This window comes from Phalacrocorax carbo, chromosome 5, assembly GCF_963921805.1.
Source record: "Phalacrocorax carbo chromosome 5, bPhaCar2.1, whole genome shotgun sequence".
NCBI lineage: Eukaryota > Metazoa > Chordata > Aves > Suliformes > Phalacrocoracidae > Phalacrocorax > Phalacrocorax carbo.
The window spans coordinates 59,860,971-59,881,564 of NC_087517.1; the positions used below are offsets into that span (position 1 = coordinate 59,860,971).

At 42.8% G+C, this 20,594-nt stretch overlaps 1 protein-coding gene and 1 non-coding gene across 3 annotated transcripts; both read right to left on the minus strand.

The window, feature by feature from the left end:
* Nucleotides 1-7,643: 7,643 nt before the first annotated feature.
* Nucleotides 7,644-18,040, minus strand: EIF4G2 (eukaryotic translation initiation factor 4 gamma 2). Of its 2 annotated transcripts, XM_064452719.1 has the most exons (22): nt 18,023-18,040; nt 17,260-17,324; nt 17,043-17,108; nt 16,486-16,611; nt 16,132-16,234; nt 15,258-15,389; nt 15,098-15,164; nt 14,863-15,014; nt 14,313-14,423; nt 13,633-13,716; nt 13,451-13,549; nt 13,071-13,212; nt 12,821-12,981; nt 12,274-12,387; nt 11,361-11,486; nt 11,007-11,111; nt 10,703-10,918; nt 10,142-10,400; nt 9,701-9,905; nt 9,001-9,212; nt 8,771-8,892; nt 7,644-8,465 (listed from the first exon to the last, which is right to left on the minus strand). In XM_064452719.1, exons 1-22 carry the CDS (start codon nt 18,023-18,025, stop codon nt 8,400-8,402), a joined length of 2,736 nt encoding a protein of 911 aa, XP_064308789.1. In that variant the 5' UTR covers nt 18,026-18,040; the 3' UTR covers nt 7,644-8,399. The 2 variants fall into 2 exon arrangements, with proteins under 2 accessions (XP_064308789.1, XP_064308790.1); XM_064452720.1 differs by lacking the exon at nt 12,274-12,387.
* Nucleotides 12,072-12,232, minus strand: LOC135313735 (small nucleolar RNA SNORD97). Its single transcript, XR_010373263.1, has one exon. It is a non-coding gene; the product is annotated as a small nucleolar RNA SNORD97 (small nucleolar RNA).
* Nucleotides 18,041-20,594: the final 2,554 nt, after the last annotated feature.

A 20,594-nucleotide genomic window follows, 5' to 3' on the forward strand; every position in this document is an offset into this window, starting at 1 on the left:
TCTTTATTATTCATTTGAATTAGTATATAATTTTAGATTTAATTTACCCCTCTCCTTCCACCCAAGAACAACCGGGTAGGATCAAGTTTACGCGAGACTTGATCACACCCTGAAGCTTAAAGGGAGATTTCCAAGAACAGGCTTGCATACAATTGCTAGCCACCTACCAGTTCCCTTTGTATTTTGGCTTTTATGGTAATTTTTGTTACATTTACAGTTTTTTCCAAATTGTATTTCAGGTCTGCTATTTAAGCAGATGTCAACACCAAGTCTTCTTTCATAGCATCAGCTAAACTTAAGAATTACCTCTCATGCATCTGTCAAAGTATCTAGCAAATTAGCCTCTGAGAAATGAAGACGGAACTCTCAGAAGCTTTGTGATAAGCGTGCAAAGACAGAACCGCGCATAACCATAACTCTTACCCAAACTTACAACATGGTAGCGAGTGGGGGACTCCTTCCCGCTGGCTGTATGTACCGGCATTGCAGAGGTCGCAGGCTGACGAATGTAGAAGATGGAGCCGTGGTAATGCCTGCGCTAGGTTCTGTAGAAAAGCCTGTGCTTCCAGGAAGCGTTCCCAGGGAGTAGTGTCCAACTTCTCAGCTGCTGGTTATGTGTTTTACTGCACCAATAGTAGGTGGATTACCAGGATTCAACTCAAATCTTTTTTATTACCTTAAATGTTTCCTATTTAAAGATAAAATCCAAAGCTCATATGATGTCAGAAATAACAGTATTACCTGAATTTATATTGTTTGACTGAGGAACTTTTTGTTTATAAAAGCAAGAGGGAAAGGAAGAGTTTGAATCAATGAAATTTCCTCTTATAAACCAAATCAAGTGTACAGAGCCTTCTAGAATATGTCAAATATTAAGTTACTTGCATGTTGGCCCACTTCCTGAACTGAGTTCTTTTTCAGTCCTTTATGGTTACTATGGAATTTGCACTGGCAAGAATTCAGTACAGATAGCCCACAGAAAAACATACATGTTAATATGGCTCACGTATTTTGATTTGAGTTGTATCTGATCCTACTGATGTATTTTATCTGAGATACTCCAGCCACCGGACTGCTACGATCAGTATACTCGGACCGATTTTGATGGGGCCCGACAAGTTTAATCTACTGAAGGTGCGTGCCGAAACACAGCGATACGGCTAGGGTTGTTTTGGCTTTTATTACATTACGACCCCTACCAGTGTTGTAAATGTATCGAGCTATTTATCTAACTGAACTTATTAATGGACTTTGATTGTATCTACATACTTTATAGTCTTGAAAGTTGATCAAGTTGTTACTGCAGTTCCATCAATTCTACAGATGGAAAACTACGGGAAATTGCAGGTCACTGGGGAAATGTTCGCTGGAGCACAAAATGAAACTGAGGTATTGATCTAGTGAACAATCAGTTATCTCTGTCCTCCTGAAAGCAGACACACCTCTGATCAAGCTTTTACAAAGCTGGAAGTGAAAAATCAAAGTGCAGGGCCTCTCGTTACTTCATCACACTTGGCACTGCCTCCAGCCGTCTGGCCAGGGCTCTATCTGCCGACAGGTCTCTTTGAACAAAATCAAGATGGTCCGATACTTCTCAAAGGGGCTCACGGCACTACGTGTTCTGAGAATATTTAAGGTTAAAACGTCAGCTGTACCCTGGTGCAGTTCCTGGTGCTTTGTTGTATCGATAGTGGGAAGAGGGAATGGTATTAATGCTTCTACTATTAATCAGAATCTTGAGTATTAACTCAGCGAGCAAGCTAAGCTTCAGATAACTGGGTAACTGAATGGCATTTGTCTTAAGAGGAACAAAAGGAATACAAATAAATGGGGATCTAGATAATAAATACATAATGTACCTATCCATATATACAAAATACATATGTGCGTGTGTGTGTATACATATAGAAAAAACTAAGGCTGTTTTATGCATCTGGCTCCGAGGCATGCAGAGATGGCATAACACGTGTGCTTGGCCCCTTGCTTGTTGCTTTCCTGTGGAGATCAACTGTTTTCTTAAGGAGCAGCTGTGAACTGATTCTCTGGACGTGTATTTGTATGTCACCTTACCGCTGAATCATAATGGCCGTGCAGTATCACAGGGATCTGCAAAGTTCATTTCCTCAGAATATAAATTCCCAACAGAAATGTGTATTAAACGTCAGATTTATACTTTGAAAATGTTAAGAGACCAATTCCAATTAAATATATTTTCAAGGATCACCCTGCAGATGACGACACTAGCCCTGGCTAGTGGCAGAAATAAAGCAAGCCTCTGCTGCAGTGAACTTTGGTGCAATTTAGTAATATTTTGAATATTTAATTCAAATCTGCAGGATTCCTCTCCAAGAAAGGCCAGTCACCCAGTATTCTACACTCTGAAGAGATTAAATCTTCAACTGTCTCTGAAGTCTGGCAGAATATGCAATCATTCCTTAAAGGGTTAAACCACAGAAATGCAAATCAAACCTTCACCTGTATTTAAATTTTAACTCTAACGTCCTTTCTAACTTACCCTTCATTTCTCTTCATCCTACCAAAACCATCTATTTTGTAACAGAACAAATCCTGTGAACTCTTCACCCTCCACATACTTTATCAAACCCAGTTAAAGATCCCTTTTCCTTTCACAAATTCCAGTGTTTCGCGTAGCTTCTTAGATAACGTTCTGGGAATACTTCACACATCAGATCCTTCAGACAGTTTCACTGCTAACATAAACAAAAACTAAATGTAAGATTTACATTGTTACAAACTTCAAAATATATGAAGATAAAAATCCCACTCAGATAGTTGCTTTCCTCACTCCAGCTGTGCATTTATGCCAAGTGTAACTCTGTTGTCATGGCTACTTAGTCAACTCATTAAAAATAACATTTCTCTGGTCTCCAACTACCAGCTGTACAGAATCCCTTGGACGAAATGGATGCGGGCTCTATCAAATGAATCCAGACAAGTCTGTTACCACTTTAACATCATCACATTAAAAGCCACCCCATTCAGGGAACTCTGTCTACCCACAGAATCTTAGCCAGTCCGTGACCCTCAGAGGTGAAGGCCTGATTTTGTCCCAGAGAGTTCCTGGGTCATTTAGAAGCGAGGCTTATTCTGGGATACCTGGATGGGAGTGGATCCAGGGAGACACTGTAGTTGCTTTATATCTTGATAGCAAAGGTTTTCCATGCAGCTACTGTTGAAGCAATGGCAGGCTTTCTCTGGAGGACCTGTCTTGGTTGTTCTGGAAGCAGATACAGGAGAATGCTCCTGGAATCTCGAGGCCACGTTGATATAGTCTCCTTTAAATTACTACTACTAGTTCTACTAAACCCAAATATCTGCAATTATAGATCTGCTGTAGAATTCTTCTTTCCTTTTCCTGCTACAGTGAGCAGCTGAAGTTTCAGCTGCATATGGTTATTTCTATTTTGAAGCTACATGTAAGTAACTGTACCAGTTCATAGATGTGCCTGTGAGCAGGCTTTCCCCCCCTGAACTGAGATCCCATCTGCCTGGAGAGGTGAGGCAGCTGCAGAATACTGCTGGTCTCTGGCCACCATCGTTCAAGATAAAATGCAGCACCAATAACATTACAAGAAGGTATGGCAATTCATGTGAGGTGAGGGGAAAAGTAGCTTTACACAGCGTATTTGATAATTGGATATCTTTTATAACATCATGACACATTCTGCCACTAGACTCACATTCTTACTTCTGTTTTCCGTATTCGTTCAAATTATAAATGAATTAAGTCACTGGCTTCAAAACTGGTTTGTGTTTAATGCAAAGAATGACTTAAGCAACTCTTCAAAATTAACATAAGGGTCTCACATGGTGGGAACACTCAAAAAATACTTGAGCCAAGGCCCTGTATCAACCACAGCGTACTTACGCCTCAGCAATTGTGTTACTTCAACACAGGGTGGCGTACACCACCACCCTCCTGTTCTTCTAGAGCCCGCCCCCTCCCTCCAGGAGGACGCCAAGCGTTTCCTGCTCCTTTATTCTCTCCCCAGCACCCCCGTTACCACCCTCGCTCCCCTGCGGCAGCGTGGGGCGGGGCCCCTCCCAGCCTGACAAGCGTTACCCTTGGCCAGCCAGGGCCCGGCTGCAGGGAACCCCTGCGCCAGCCCCACAGCCCTTCCCCGCGCTGGAGGGGGTGAGGTGGGACAGGGGAGAACACGGGAGCGGCCGAGTTGCACTGTTGCTGTTCATCAGCTTCTTCCCCTCCTGGTTTGTTCTAGGTTAGGGGAGTCCTTGTGGCATCAGTGGTGCGGCAGACTCCAAAGCCCCTGCACACCAGGACAAGGTCACACCAACATACTTCTGTTTGCCAGAGTTAAGGCCTTAGCTGGGCATTATTTGACTTAAGCACTGCAGCAACAATCAGTAAATGTAGGTTTCTGCAGATACGTGGAAACATAAACTCTCTGCTCCAGTTTGCTACACCAGCTCTCTTGGTAACTGGGCTTACATAAGCATGAACTGGGACAGAACTCATTTATCTGTCACTGCAGCTGCCACCCTGGATTGCAACATAAACTATGATAATCCATGCTTCAGCTGCATTCTAGACCTTCACAGCAACAGGCTGCAGTTACCTAATCATTGTTTAGATTTATTCACAGCTCTAGGAGAATCCAAATCTACAGCATTGAGGTGGAAGCTTCTCTCTGCTAAAAGCAGGTCAGCTACATCACACTCCCAAAAGTTTTGCTCTGTACCCAACCTCCTCCCCCCCGCAACCCCACAGGCTTCTTCCTGCAATTTTATCCAAGAAAAATGATGCCTGGGCAGTTACAGAGACATTTTGCCTCTTGGAAACTTTGATCTCAACCCTTTCCTGAAGCATGTTATGTTTAACATAACTAAGCACCAGGGACAAGTACAGCTTGAAAAAAAGAGATCTAATATTCTACCACTCTGAAAACTGACAATGAACAGCAATCCCACCGTGCTGCTGCTTGTCTTGGAAAAGGTGAAAATTCCTGACTGCTCATTTTCAATAACCAACCCCTAACTTCTCTTGCAGGAACCTTTAAATCCACTATGGACTGACTCATGTAAACAGACATGCTTTCCAAGCCCTTGCTGCCAAGTACACCAGGCAACTCTGACACCTGGATGTGGTTTCCTGAATGGTAACTGCAACCTAGTTCAACATTTCAGAAGGTAAGAACAGGTACGAAATGTGTTTACTACGCCGTTTTTTCCCAGTCTTTCTGGGAGTGTTATACCAAACACTGTACAAAACCAATACTAATAAAAGCCGTTATCATCCATCAGTTACACTGGTTTAATTTTGACTGACTTTACTACTTGAAATGGCGTACGCTTTATTTACATTGAAGTACAATGCAACTCATAGTTAAGAGCTACACACCAGTTAGACCAACTGAACCCCCCTCCCATTTCCCAGATTTAGTCACGCTCACTGCAGACAAGCACTAAAAACTTAGTAGCTCAAGATCAAGTTAAGAGGCTCCCATTCCTTATCTATGGAAATACTATTTTGACACACACACTGCAGTTACCAGAGCTATTTTGATACCAGTTTCAAGAAACAAGATCTGTTTGTAGTGACTGCATGTACATTTTTCAAATGTTTCATGATGGAGAGTAATTCTGTGGTTTAGTGGCATGTTCTACTGCATTTGTTCTATTCCACATTTTTGGTCCTGGTTCTTACAGGAGTTTCTCTAACAGAGCTAACTCAGTGACTAGTTACAAACAAACCAAGCAGCAAAGCCTCCGTGCACAAGTACAAAAGATCAGAATTTAGATGGAACAAGAATACAAGGCTTAGTTATGCTATTCCAACAACCTACAGCTGCCAGCCTAACCTCCACCGAAACTCTGGCAAAAAAAAAAGCGCTAGTTGCAGGTTCTGGTTCTTTTCTCTGAAAACTTTAACTATCTTGCACCTCCTTCTAGCACTGCCTTTTATTCTCACCTTTACAGTAAATTTAGTTACAAACTACCACTTAGGACTGTTCTTTCATGATTTGTGGTGCCTTCCTGTCTTCCACTTTGCAGCACATGGGAATAAAGGGCATTGCATATCTAGTAACCTGTAAGTACACAAAAAAGTAGTATTCTAGTGGTATGCACAGCTGAACACACCTGCTGTTAACAGTAAAGGTTAAATGCAAAGGAAACTAACAGCAGACTTAATGAAACAGCATTGTTTCAGTAGCAGGGTTGCTCCTCTACACTGTACTTTACTATGCTCGGAGTAAAACTCCAAGAGTTTGGAATTAATTAGGAGCAAGTGAACCTTGCAACTGTACTTATGGTTCCTCTATCCCAATAAAGGGTGTTTAACTGCAGAATCTTAATTAGTGTATACCGGATATCCCCTTGAGAAGCATCTTTATCTACCCAAGAATGCACCTGAAGTGAGGGGTAAAGCTTGTAGCCTCTGTAGATCTACCATCAACTGTATTACTCTAGAGAGGAAATACTTTCATAAACTGAAGGTTACTCTGCATCATGGCTGGGAGGAACACTATACCATGAAATACTTTTTTGAGGTCCCATGTCAGTGCTCACACCACTGTTACACAGGAGCTGTAGCAGAAGCTGTAGCTACATCAAAAGCAGCCAGCTCCCAGCTCAAGCGTACTTCATGCTACTTTCCTCTTCCCCTTCATGAGCTAGAAGTGCTGGCTACATCCTGCTCTCCTGTTTACTGCTAGATACACCGCATTTCTGAAATGCGGAGACAGTGGTTAAGTGTAATGGAATTTTTCTTAGCAATTTAAGATGGTAGATACCCCTCACAAATGCTATTTGGTTTACAGAAGCATGCTACCCTCATTTACTAGGCTGCACATTGTACAGCAAGTTACTGAGGCACCTGAAGAAACTCACTGAAGGCATCTAAGTTGTTAGATACCACTTATGCCTGCAGGCAAGGAAGCCTGCCTTCCACAGCCAAAGGAGAACACCAGACCCACTCCCCCTCAAAGCAAGCCCCTTTTATCATCTCTAGTTTACTCCTGCTCCGCTTTTTCCATCTCCCATGATGCAGAAAACAGTACATAGTCTAAAGCACTTCCAGCACTGGCCAAACAAAGTGTCAGTCGAGGAGACACTACTGCCATACCATTACAAAACCATCACCTTTCAACAGTGAAAGTTCAAGTATCAACAAGGAAAAAAAATTTCAGTAGGGACAAAGTTCTAGGAAGCAAGGTATTTTGAGTGTTTAATAGATGACATATCAAGCCTGTACAATGCAACACCATTAACTCATTTTTGAGTTTGTTTGCCTTTTTTGCCAATTTGAGAAGCAGGCAGCTAATAGTAAGTGTCACTTGATTAAAAAACACATGCATGTGACCTGGGGAAAGTTCAAAGCATTAGGAAGTTAAAAAGCACATACTCACTGATAAAGTATACATTGGACCACAAGGCAAACTCCTACCATTTCTTCAGCACAACTTACTTTTCCTCCTGTCACAGCAAATCCGTAGTGTCTAATTTTGTCTGTGACCATATTTAGACTTCATTTGCACGTTAAGACAATTACAGAAAACATCTTAAGATGGTCCCAGTCTAAGCCAACTCCTACTGATGTTTCCTTGCCTAAGTAAACCAGTTGTCAGTCAAAGCTTTTCTAGTGGGAGACATTCAAAAACAAGTCAAGTATCACAATGTTTATTGATAGATACAAGTATATAAAATCAGGGCATGAACATGTCTTGATAAATTAAGTAGACTTAATTTCAGTACTATAGAGGGACCAATTCAAATTTCTCACCATGTCATGTTTCACACCCACAAAAACCTCTTCCAAAGGGCATTAAACCATCTCTTCAGCCGATCAGTTTTTGTGCAAGTAAACTGTTTCTTTTTGAAAGACTTGTGCACTTGCCCAGGCTCAAGGATATTAAAACCTAGCACATAAAGCCCATTACTAGAGGTAGAAATACAGGCAATATACTATTACGGCAACAACCATCGATTACAGTTAAGGATTTTCTGTAACAACCAAATGGATAATCAAATATTGCAACAACTCAAGTATTACACTGAGCAAAGTGCATTTCTACAGTATTCAGTGTTGCTATTCAGTTTTCTAACTTAAAAACAGCCTATGATAACTGGCAGCAAAGAAGACCCTTGCAACAGACTGCTTCTGCTCAAGAACTGATGATGTAATTATTGCATGCTGCTAATACACTGTTACCTAAACATTAAAGATACTCTAAAATATTTTTATTGTAGACTATTAAGACATACTACAAAAACCTGTTGCAGAAGATATCCTAATGACATACTTCTACTTTAAATATTGTGAAACATTACAGCGGAATGAATTTTCGCAGTGGTTAGGTCAAATGCAGTTACATCATAGCAACAGTATGTTTGCACAATTTAAGGCTTTGGCTGGTTCTTTAGTCAGCTTCTTCTTCAGATTCTTCTTCTTCAGCAGTTTCCAGCCAGGTTAGCCATTGGTTTACCTGCAGTTACATAAAACTGGTTTAAGGCAGCAGGAATTATTTCCCCACTATGCTTCTGCAGAACACTGCTTTTTTTTTTTCCCCCCAACTTATTTTAGAAATCTTTCAGCCACACTTTGCACTAAAGGTAGGCCTCTAGTAAAGAAAACAAGATTTAGTTTATCTTGCTTCACTCCTTCCTAGTGAAATACTCCATGAAATTTCTAGATATTAACAATTCTTAAACACTGTTTGGAAGTGTTCTTCTCAAACACTCCAGTGCAGCACAGATCACAGAATACAAATATCTATGTTAGCAATTTTACCTGGAATAAAGCTTTGCCTTTCCCTGGAAACTCTTGAGTAATATCTTCTTTCCATGCCAAGAAGGCTTCTTCTTCAATTATCTCCATGTCATAGAAATGAACAAAGAAGCGCAGTAACATGCCTGTGGAAAGAAATTTAAGCTTCCTTATCTTTACAGCCTTCTGAACAGTTTATCTGACTCTTAAGAAACCTAGGGGCAAGCCTGAAAGCCATACACAGACACACGTACCTTTCGGAAAGTTGTTGTTGTAGCAGTGCACCTGGAGTGCATATAAAGCACTCACTTGCAGATCAACATGGTCATGGAGGAACTTCTGCATTACCGGCTTGAAGGAAAGAAGCAGTTGTTTTTCCTGCTCTAGCTGCTCTTTAGATGGAACAGATGAAGAATCTGATTCGTCACTAGGTGGGTTTACTTCACTAGAAATATACTGCAAGAAACTGGACAAACCACGAAAAGTTAAGTTCTGTAAACCGTTAGGCAGCTAGATTATTTCATGTTCTAAAACAGCAAGCCAAGTGCAAGTGCTTTCAAGTTCACTGTCCTAGCCATGACTACAATACCATCCTGCCTCTGTTAGGAGTTAGGTGCATGCAGTGGATTACTATTGTGGCACACTGTGCACGATAAAAATCCTAGTTTTGCTTCTGCTACAGGTCTGAAAAATTTTAGAAAAAGAATACACAGGTCTAGGGTTCTTCTTCCCAAGCAAAAGCAACACTTGACACTGATGGAAGCCAGAGACTTGCTTTTTTTTTTCTCAAATACAATGAGTGTTTAATACAGGGGAGGTCTGCCAAGACCAATTTATCTCCCTGTGTACCGTATCTTTTTCTGCACAGAGCTACATGTCAGCCTTCCCAAAGTCAGAGACTTACTGGTAGCTTAACAAAACATGCAACTAAACAACATTAAGATAGCATCTCACCTGGTCATCAATATATTCACAAATCCCTTATCTACATGAAGTTTGGGTGAAATGTTATCTTTAATCCACTTGTAGATGGCTTGAGGGGATGGATCTGATTTTATTTGCTTTAGCAGTTCCTTCTCCAGTTTCAGAAGCGGGAACAAGAAGCTAAGCCCCTTCCCTTCTAAAATCTCCAGCATGCGGTCCTTGTTCTGGTCAATTTCTGACAAGTAATAAGACAGACACAGTTAAGTGCTGGTCCTAATCAGAACTTATCATCAGTAGTTCGCGGTCTAACCACCTCTTAAAACACACCATTCTTAAGAATCATGACAGTGCTTTTGTCAACATAACTCGTATGTTATTTTACTCTGGTGTAAAAAAGCTGGGAAAAAAACATCTTGCATACAGTAACATGAGATGTCACAAGAGTGATGTGATGATGTGATTAACTCTTACCTGGTAACATTTTCTGCATATTCACTTTGCTTTGTTGGAACAGTTCTGTTAGCCACTCACGATCTTGTAACTTAGCTAACTGCTGAAGGCAAAGCAGGAAGAGAGGGAAATGGGTGCCACTTTCCAGTGGTTGAGCCAGTTCGGAAATGCTCACCAGTTCTGAAATAATGGCACGGGCTGCAAACTGTGCTAAGTAGGATTTCACCAATGGGATGTCCACCTCCAGTTTGGGGCACTGGTCCAATACATTCAGGAATGCCTAAGAGACAGTGAACACACAGAGCTGAAATTCTTGTGCACAGCAATACCCTTACTACATAGGAGCCTCATGTTTCTTCCCTGCATTGAATCGCTTGCCAAGAGGTTCCCCATTTCCAGTTCCTGAAGTCCTGCCCCTACATTTCTTCCTTTTATCACTTCTTATGCCCCTCAGATGTTCATGCATTATTTTTATGTCCTCACATCAACAGGACTTAGAAAAATTTGCACACTGCCTTAACGCTAGCTGAAAATCATGAACAGCCAAGCAACAAGGACTGTGAGCCTATTAGATTGCAGTACCTGCATGAAGTTGTCACTTGTGGCTATTCCCTCCTGCTTGAGCAAGCTGATCAAAGTACTTGCTTTCTCTTTGTCTTCATCTGATCTATCTAGGGATTGAATGATTACTTTGCTTAGCATCTCAGGAATGAAGTGTTTTGGAGCTCTCATTTCCCTCACAGTATTGACAGCATCATTAGCATTTCCATTGTTCAGATACTCAGTCACAACAGCTTCCTAGAGGAAGGAAAAGTATAGTTAAACATTTTCTTTTTAAAGAGCATAATACGAGGCTTCAAGCAGCTCTATTACATACTTAACTTACAGTTTGTTTAAGTAGCTCTTCCTTAGAAGGAGGTGGTTTCTTGGTGGTCTTTGCAGGCTTTTCTTGTATAAGTGGTGGATTTGTTTTAAGACCAAGCTGAGGAGGCTGAAAAACACAGCACCAGAATTTGTTTCTTTGCAGTACACATCTACCTACATTTATATCAAGTTGAAGAACACTAGCTATGTACAGAGGCAGGTGAAAGTCAAATTAGGTTTTCAGACATTCTTTCTGTCTATCCTGCTCTGTGCAATGGAATACTTCTCTCCCTCCCCATATCAGAAACTGGTGTAAGTTGTACATGCATGAAGAAATTGAGTACAGCCAACAATATACAGTAAGTTTTACATTTACCTGTCCCAAAGGCGGTGTCTGAGTGCGTGGTGGTTGAGCACTGGGAGGAATCATAGTTATCTGGGGCTGAAGCTTTGGCACTTGGTTTTTGTTCATTAGAAAAGACTGAGCAGGTCTCAGGCTAATCTGTAAACAGATAAGTCAGAAAAAAAATCATACTGTTTCAAGTATTCTGACCAACAACACACAGCCATGGACTCACACCAACCGATCCCACTGAAGCATGACTTCCATTTCTACAACATTAACACTCAAATACAGGTTAAGCCACATGTACTGAAATTCCCCCAAAAGCACGACTCAATGAATCACAAGGTGCTGCAAGTTACTGGTATTTAATTCCATTAGTATCAAGATCTGGAATTGCTCCTTTTAGATGCAGTATGTTAGAGACCCAAGAAGATATTTAGCGTGTTTGCTGATGTATTTTACAGCCAAGATAAAACTCTACCAATTGCTCAGAAATCAGGATACAAGTCTAGTTAACACTCAGTTTTTCACAATGGGGTTTACTTCGCAGGTGACATTTTGCCTATTAGCCTGTTCTTAAAAAAAATTTAGCCTGGTCCAGCACTTCAGGGTTTCTTAAGTTTCTGAAGTTCACGAGTTTCTGAAATTTCAATTACAAGTATTATCAATCTGATGCATGGGAACTGATGTCAGAGTAGTGTTCTTGGGGAGGTGTGGGGGAAGGAAGGACACCCCAAGGAATTGCCCTCATATCTCAGTCTTGCTCATAGGACGCTGGATACCCTAAAGAAAGTGAGGGGTAAGGTAAAAGAGGAAGGGGCAAAGAAGGAGGAGGAGGAGCAGAAGAAAGAGTTCCAGCATTAGTCCTCGTAATAACGCGTCTTGCTATAATCATTGGGCAATATTTAGAATAGGCTTTAAGTAATGTAGGCATGTAATGTACCTCATCTGCATTAAGCTGTCCTTTCTTAGAAAACCGAGGTGGCATATCCTTCGACTGTCCTTGTTGCTGGGATAAGAGTCCCTGATTCTGGTTATGGTAGAGCTGGCTTTGCCCCTATTTCAGAAAGGGAGATATAGAGAAAGAAGTGCAGATGATGGAGTGGCGTACATCATATGGTAAGTAGTACCAGAGGGACCAGAGGAACAAAGATTCTATTTGCCAGGAAGGGAGAAAGAAGGAGCAGGGGTGGTGGGAGAGTAGCATCTATCCCTAAAAACAGGGCTGTCGTTAAATAAAACACACCATTCTGACCCACCAAAGCCACATGCACCTTTTCTTGCAGTAAAAAAAAAAAGTGTATTCCTTGCATCTCTTGCACAATTTAAGAAGTGGTTTAGAATTTTTGTATCAGCTGAGCATCAGTTCTTATCAGAATCAAATCTGAGAAAATCTTTCAACATAAGCAGGCTACAATCCATAACATACGCATCTGTAGAAGAGCTTCTAAACATGCTTGAAGTCACTCTGTGAACATAATCTTCCTTACCTGACTTTTCAGAAAAGATTTGCCTAGTTCTCCAAACTGGGATTGAGCAGAAGGCATGAGGTGACCCCCATGGCCATTGAAAAGTTGGTTTGAACGATGGCGTCCCATGGTGGGTGAAAATCTATCCTGAATAACCCCTGGACCAGTACCAATTCCGCTACCTGTATTATTAAGGAAACAAGACAGTCTTAGTTCTTGTTCAATACAGTACAGCCACAGTCATCACATCAGCCTCACTCTTTCAGTGTACCTGGCATTTGTCCAAACATATCAGCAAGCCCGCCGAGTGGGTCCCTGTCAAGTTTCATTCTGGGTGGCATAAAGGGTCCCTCCAGAAAGAAGTCGCTTCTCATCCCTTGAGACATAGGAGCAGGAATAAAAACTCCCAGATCCTTTAAAACAGGAATAATTTTTGTCAGTTTGGAGTAGTAGTCCCTGAGAAAGTCCAGTTTTTAGCCCTGAACTATGAAAGTCCATCTGATTTTAACCCTTAACTCCTTACTATCACATTACTGTAAGACCTACTCAAAAGTGCACAGCCTAAGTTTTGTGACATGGAGTAAAGGGCATAAGGATCCACTTTAATACTTAAGCAAAAGCAATGCACGAGGCTTCACATGCAACACTTACTTTTACTGCATCTTGACGGATTTGATTGATAGTCTTTGGTCCATTGTCAAGAAAAGCTTTGCGAGGAACCCAGTTGTGTTCTCTCAACTCCACAGTATCCTTGGAGTAGAATGGATTATTAGGAAAGTATTTGGGACAACTTTGAGAGAAAAAGGAAGCAGTAAGCCATTTTATCACCATACCTGCAGCAGGAAACGAATCCTTGCTGGCAATTCCTTACTTGACATCAAGGAGCGCATACGGGCAAAGTACTGATCCATTAAGGACTGGGGGAACAAAAGTGATGTGGCAAGTGAGAGCTAATTCTAACAAGGTCTTGAATATTTTCAGGAAAGGTGACCACATTCAAGACCTCTAAATCAAACAGAGCAGACTGCCCTTTCCTGCAATCTCAATCTCCTTGATGGTCATAGAGCTTACACAAAGCTAGTGCAAGATATCTCATCTGAGTCAAAGAAGAAAACCTGCCAAAATTCTCAGTATTATACCACCACTTCAAGTTTACACTCGGAACTCACAAGTAAAGGTCCAAAATGCATGTCAGATCACCTAGTTTTGTTGAGAACAGAGTTCCTTACTACATCTTTTCAAGTAGAATTTAGAGAAACAACATTCTTGCTTTTATGAATTCCTAATGACCCTAACTGCATTCTGGGAAGACACTGAAAACCATTTCAAAGATTGGCTCCTCTAGCAATCAAGAGATTTGATGCAGGAGAGGTAGCTGGCACTCTTGCTTTCCTGAAAGTCAGACCTCAATTCTGTACTTATGAACAGAACACTGAATACAGAAGGTTCACGCAATTGAAGTCTTAGCCTTAAAATTTAGCTAGTTTAATAACTGCAGTGGATCTGCACATACCTTGGCTTTTGCATGGTCTAATCTAGGTCCCACTGTCCTCATTATCTGACAGAGGCACTCCAAATCCTCCCCCATATCTTTGAGTTGGACTCTCTTCTTCTTTTCCAAAAGCTGAAATATTAAAGGAGAATTAGGTATTTCACATATTATAAATGACTACTTCCATTATAAGTGACAGCTTTGTCCACAGAGGCAAGCACAACATGACATATGGGCCTAAAAATTATTTTAAAAATTGCTAATTGAAGTACTTATTACTTAGTGTATGTACTTAGAAATACCTCTAGTACTTCTGTCCAGGCAAAAATACATCTGCACTTGGACACAATCCCCATAGTCATTTGTGTTACTAAAAAAGTAAAATTGACTTTGTTCAAAGCTAGCTGGGACTCTGTGTATGTGTGTGTAGATAATTGTGGGGTAGACAGTTGACAGGAAACATTTTTGTGGTAATTTATGCTCCCAGATTCCTAAAGCAGCATAAATATGTACAATTTTTAGTTTGGCACTCCTATTTTGCTCTTAGCCCCCACCCAATCTGAATACTCACTGTTTTGATGCACTTATGAAGGATAGATTCATGAATAAGGTCAAGCTTGCCAAGTTCTCCAATGAATTTGATGTTCCCCAGCATCTTGATCTTGGCAATGGCTCTCTGTTCCTCCTCCTCAGGGAGGAGGGGACCATCATGCTTATCATAGACTGGAAAACAAAGAAGTCTGTTTAACAAGGCTGTGAAAAGAGAAGATAAATAAATTCTGTATTAAACTGGTTTTAAAGCTTACTATCAACATTTCTGGTTCGGTTTTCAAATTCATCTTGAAGTTTAGATATTAGGAGGCGTCTGAATGTCTAACAAAAGAGAGCAAAGAGAACAATTAAGCTAATCAGTGCAACTATACATGCTAGCAAAATTTATCATTCCAGTTTGAGAAAGATACTCACTGTACTTTGCTTCTGTCCTGGATGACTCTCTGCTGATGGGCCATCAAAGTTGGGTGCATCTTCTGCCAGCCGCAGACATAGTTGAGCATACAGTGAGCTATACTTGGGCTCTTCAAGGGCTTTGTCTACGATCTAAATAAATTTATTTTGAATGAAGTCACATGTAGTAGGATGCAAATGTTGTTAGGAAAGTGAGTTGCAAGACACACAATGGAATATTACTGCTCTATGTGACCTAGGACATCTAACTACTTTTTGCTATATCATCAAACATACAGAAGTAAGGGTTCTAACACTAGTCTTAACAGTGAAGCAAAAGAAAAAAGCTACTCTATGCCACCAGAGATCTACTATAATCCTTAGCCAACAAATGGGACATATTTGAGGCTTATCATCCCAACACTGTAGTTAGCATCTCCCACCTGATCTCAGATTAAACAAAGTGACATGACAGTTAAATTGGTGTACCACTAAGAGGTCACCTGAGGTAGCTTTTCCAAGACCATTAGGCTTGTTCATGAGGAGAACAAGGAGAGGAAGAAGGGGGCCAGGGAAATAAGATTGTTAATCATTATCTTAAATTATTAAGGAAAAAAAACCACAAAACCAAACAAAACACCCTCAACAAACCAAACAAACAAAAAACCCCCCAACCACGTTCACTGATTTTGAGACTTCTAAAACAGGAAGTTAGAGCATTAAGTCTACTTCCTCCCTATATTGTTTTTTACAAAGATCAGGAACATTACTTCTGTATGGTTGGATTATCAAACACCACATCAGCTGTGTTACTTCTATATCCCATGAAAAACAGCCAACCTCTTATTTCTAACATGCAAGAGAACTGTAGTTAAAAGAAATGCAGCCAGCTTACCAGCAGTATGACCCCTTTTAGGATGAGCTTAGATTCTACACCCACATTGAGGAGCTCAAGGCATAGCTTGTCAAACTTTTCAGGAGTAAGCTTATTTAGTATGCTGAAGGAGAGAAAACAAAAATCCAGATTACAAACCTTATAAGCATGCTACGAGTAATTTTAGACCCAAGTTTGCCTTTACTTCTTAAGACTATTACAAGAATCGCTTCTCAAGTGTTGGCTGCCGCCGCCCTATCAGTTCCTACCTCATTCCCTTCAAAGGACACTCTCCCCAGAACTCAAGACCCACACTGGCGATATATATTGGTGAAGAAAACAGTAAGGACAGAAAAAGATCTCACAAGAACTTACCCTCTTACTTTCCTGAAGATTGCATCATGTCGTTCTTTGTCATTTGAGGAGTCGTCATCTCGTCTAGTGCTTCGTGAAGGAATCCATTTCTGAGCGTTTTGCCCTGGGGTTTTCCCCAGGAACTCGCTGTAAAATATTTTAAGAATATGACCGCTAACTGAAACAATTTCAAGAACTGGCCTTATAACCTTTCAATATTGCCTTACTTAGGCTAATTCTGTTACTAGCTTTGCTTAGAGGATGCACTTACCCCTACTAACACTGCAACATCTGTTGCATAGTATTCACTCATCTGTAATTAAAAGACACCCAAGAAAACCCTTCCTCTAAACTTTTCAAGTTAAATGCATGGGAAAGTCTGCGTACCTCACATCACTGTGTCATGACGCAGACCTTCAACAGGCTATATGTTATCCTGACACAGACTCAAGGACATTAATATATAATGAACTCAGTATTCCTTGTACAAGTGTAAAGATGCTCTACTTTCAACTCAGTATTCACAATTAAGTGTTCTCGGTCTTCAAAATGTCAGATCAAAGAGCAAGATGACATACCTGTTGCTGGCAGTCTTGGGATAGTGCTGAGGTGCACCCCTACCACCTCCTCCGCCTGAAGAAGCACTGTTAAAAACAACCATGCAATATTGGCTAAGTTCAAAATCCCAATGCTTTCAGTTACTTGTCAGTTTTGGTATAAACATAAGACAAATTTAAACTCTCGAAGGAGAGTTTCCACTGACAAGTGTTCATCAAACAAACAAAACACTAGTACCTGAAACGAGAAGCACCCCCTTCTGCAATCGCACTCTCCACTTTGGCGGCTTGACAACGAAGAATCTTCAAAAGAATAAAATTAAATTGACCGGGTGGGGAAAAACAAAACCTAGAAAGACAAATCAAGTGTTCATATTATAGTAGTTTTACTAGCAGCCATAAATATCTAACTTACAAAAAAGTACAAATGTTTGTTAGGGAAAGGGGAACCCCAAACACTATACTTCGTAGGAGGCAAGAACTCTTCTTTTATGCAGCACTCGGGATACTCACAGAAAGACTATTTCGTCATCATAGCCATGTTTTCCAACGGGGGAAGAAAGACAAGGGAATCACAGACTAAGAACGCAAAAGCCTCAAATTTACCCTATTAACCCCCCAAAAGCACTTGCAAAACAAAACCAACCTAAATGTTTTTTTCTGCTAATACAGCATAATTAAATGAATCCTTTATTGGTATGTTTTACAAACTATGATTAATTATGGCAAGACAAAGTAGTCAAGTTTCAGAGTGAGAAGTACCAGGTCACAAAATGCACGCTTAATACAGTAAAAATGATTTATTCTACACTCAAGCCCAAACGGCCAACTAAACTACTGGATTATGAAGAAAATATCACCCCTCCCCATCTCAAATTTTAGCTTGCAAGACAGCAGCAGAAAGAAAAATTTCACTGCACTGCTCACGTAGCAGAAAGCTAGTCACGGGGACAGAAACGCCTGCGGAGCCTACAGAAAGACCCAGAGGCATTTCGACGCACCATCACAGATCTACTCCAAGACACAACAGTAGCGAGCAACGAGTCAGCTCTTCGGGAAGTCGGCCAGAGAAACGCCCCACAGAGAACCGAAACCACCTCTCCGTGAAGGGGGCGGTGGTGCCGTTACCGCCGCGTCCCCGCAGCGCCCGGCTCGCCGCGGCGGAGGCGGCCGCACGGGCACGAGGAGCGGCTCCCAACATGGCCGCCGCCGAACAAAAGGGCTGCGGCAGGGGCGCCCCCCGCAGGACGCAGGCGCTGCCCTGCCGCATGGAGCTGGCGCCGCCGGGCGCTCCCAGCCTCCTCCCCTTCCCCCACCGGGCGCCGCCCGTTTCCAGGCTCCGGCGCCGCCAGCAGCCCGGCCGGCTCTTTGTTCTCTGCCGGGGATGTGAGCGGGCTCCGCTCCTCCGCCGCCGGCGGAAAACGGCGCCCGCCCCGCTCCGCCCGGAAAAGGGGGGGAAGGGGGGGAAGAGCCGGTACCCCCCACCCACCGCACCACAATCCCCGCTTAAGCAGCGCCTTCGCTTTACTCGCCGCCCAAGCCTAAACAGGAAACATGGGCGAGGCGAGGCTGCTGCCAGCAGACGCTGCTTCTCGGTAGTCCGCTCTCCTTTCCACGAAGGACAGAGACAGGAGTAAATGACCAAAAGGAAAAAAAAAAAATCCTCTCCCCACCGACACTTGAGAACAAACAACTGCCCCACCCCCCCAATGCGGATCCTAAAAGATACTAAGACAGCAGCCCGTTACATGTACCGAGGCTACTCCCCACCAAGGGCAAACCTCTCGGGCCCCACAGACCGCAGCGAGAGCTGAGGATCCTGGAGCCCATCTGACCCCCCGAAAGGAAGAGCTACGAACCGGCACTACCCGGCCCTATGTTCCTCGCTGCAGATATACGGCTCTAACCTCAAACGTTTCCGTCCAGCTTCCCTTCCGCGCCTAGCGGGGGCTGCCGATCTCCTCTACCCCTTCGCTTAGCGCCCACAGTAATCCGAAAGCAGACAGCAGGAGTGGCCATCGACCCGAGCCGCCATTTTGTGCGGAAGAAAGCGAAAAGCAGACGAGAAAATGGCGGCCACTTCGGGCAGCCGCCATTTTAAGTGGCAGCTGCAGCAGTACCCGTTCCCCCGGCCCCAGATCACCCTCCCGCCACTCCCGCGTTTCTCACCTTCCCTAAGGCCTTGTCAGCTTCCCCGGGTCCCGGCGGCTACCAAGGGCAAGGGAAAAGGCAAGAGAAGGGGGGGGAGGGGAAGGGAGCCGGGGACCGGGGCTGGGGAGGGGAAGGGGGGACCGCGCGGGACAGGGCGAGTCTCCGGATCACCACAGCAGGAGCAGCACCGACCCAGCACTTCCCTCGGCCACCCCCATAGAGAGCCGCCTCGCTGCCGCGTCTAAAGCGGATCGAGCCAGCCCCACTAACTTTATTACCCTTCACGCAACCTACCCCACCTTCCTCCGGCAGCCGCCAATCACCGCGAAGGGCTCCGCCCGTCTTGCCAATCACAACCGAGAAAGGGGGTGGCCTTAACGTCGAAGTGGGAGGTGGAGGGAGGAAGTTTGGTTGAACTGTGCCATCGCCGCAGTGCAGCATCCGTATTCGCGAAAGCCGTTACGCCACATGGTTAGCGGTACGGCTTAGGAGGCAAAGGAAATTTGCGCAAGTGGCGTACCTCGTTAATGGTGGCAGCTTGGCTGCCTCTCTCTTTCGCTGTTTGCTCCTGTGCTTCAACCATCACAGAGCACCAGTTCTAGAGGCCTAGAGTGTGAGTTACAGTTGATTCTGTCACGTTTATGGAAGGATAGTTTAATATATATGTATTCTCATATGGTTTCTTGTTTTTATTAAATACATTTATTTAAGACTAGGTTCCCCTTCAGTCAGACCACATTTCAAATTTGGTTGAGGTAAAAAATTAGCTGATCATAGGCTCTGGTCCTGAGCTTGCAATCAGATCCTTTGGAGGAGACTTGCCATTTGAGCTCCAAGAGCCTGTGTATGGATCCGATTTCAGGTTTGCTTTCTGGGTTTGGAAACTATTTCTATCTCTGCATGTGCCTTTAGCAATTAACTGGCCTGTCCGTGGCAAGGCGTCCTGCAGGCAGGCCATAGACAGCGAGGATTCTTGAGAGACATTTTTCTCTATTTATCATGCTAAGCACACAGCTGGTGGGTTTTGGTTTTTTTTTTTGCTCCTGCTCAGTTAAACAAAACAAAGATGGCCAAGCTTTTAGCTGTAGGTGGAAGTTTGAGTCATTGGAGACTTCCAGAGACTTAGCAGTGTGAGGTTTTATCCTTTAACGGTCAGGTCTCAGTCCCAGATTGTCACTGAGGTAGCAGCTAGCTGGACTTGCCAAAGGATTGAACTTACTTGCCCTAGATGGGGCAGGACAGAAAACAACATCTAAGTAAACCTGACAACAAACTCCAGAAACATCCACATCTGCTTTGTTCACACATACGCCTTCCGCTTTTGGTTTGTGTGACTCATAATTCAAATGACTGGGAGAAAGTGATACATGTAATAACTCCTGAACTGTATAGACAGCAAGTCCAAACATGATATTACAGAAC

Coding starts and splice junctions, on each gene's coding strand:
- EIF4G2 (XM_064452719.1), bottom strand. Junction 15,015..15,097: donor CCGAACCAGAAATGTTGATA/GTAAGCTTTAAA, acceptor TTTGTTTTCCAG/TCTATGATAAGCATGATGGT. Junction 8,893..9,000: donor CAACAACAACTTTCCGAAAG/GTACGTGTGTCT, acceptor TTCTTTCCACAG/GCATGTTACTGCGCTTCTTT.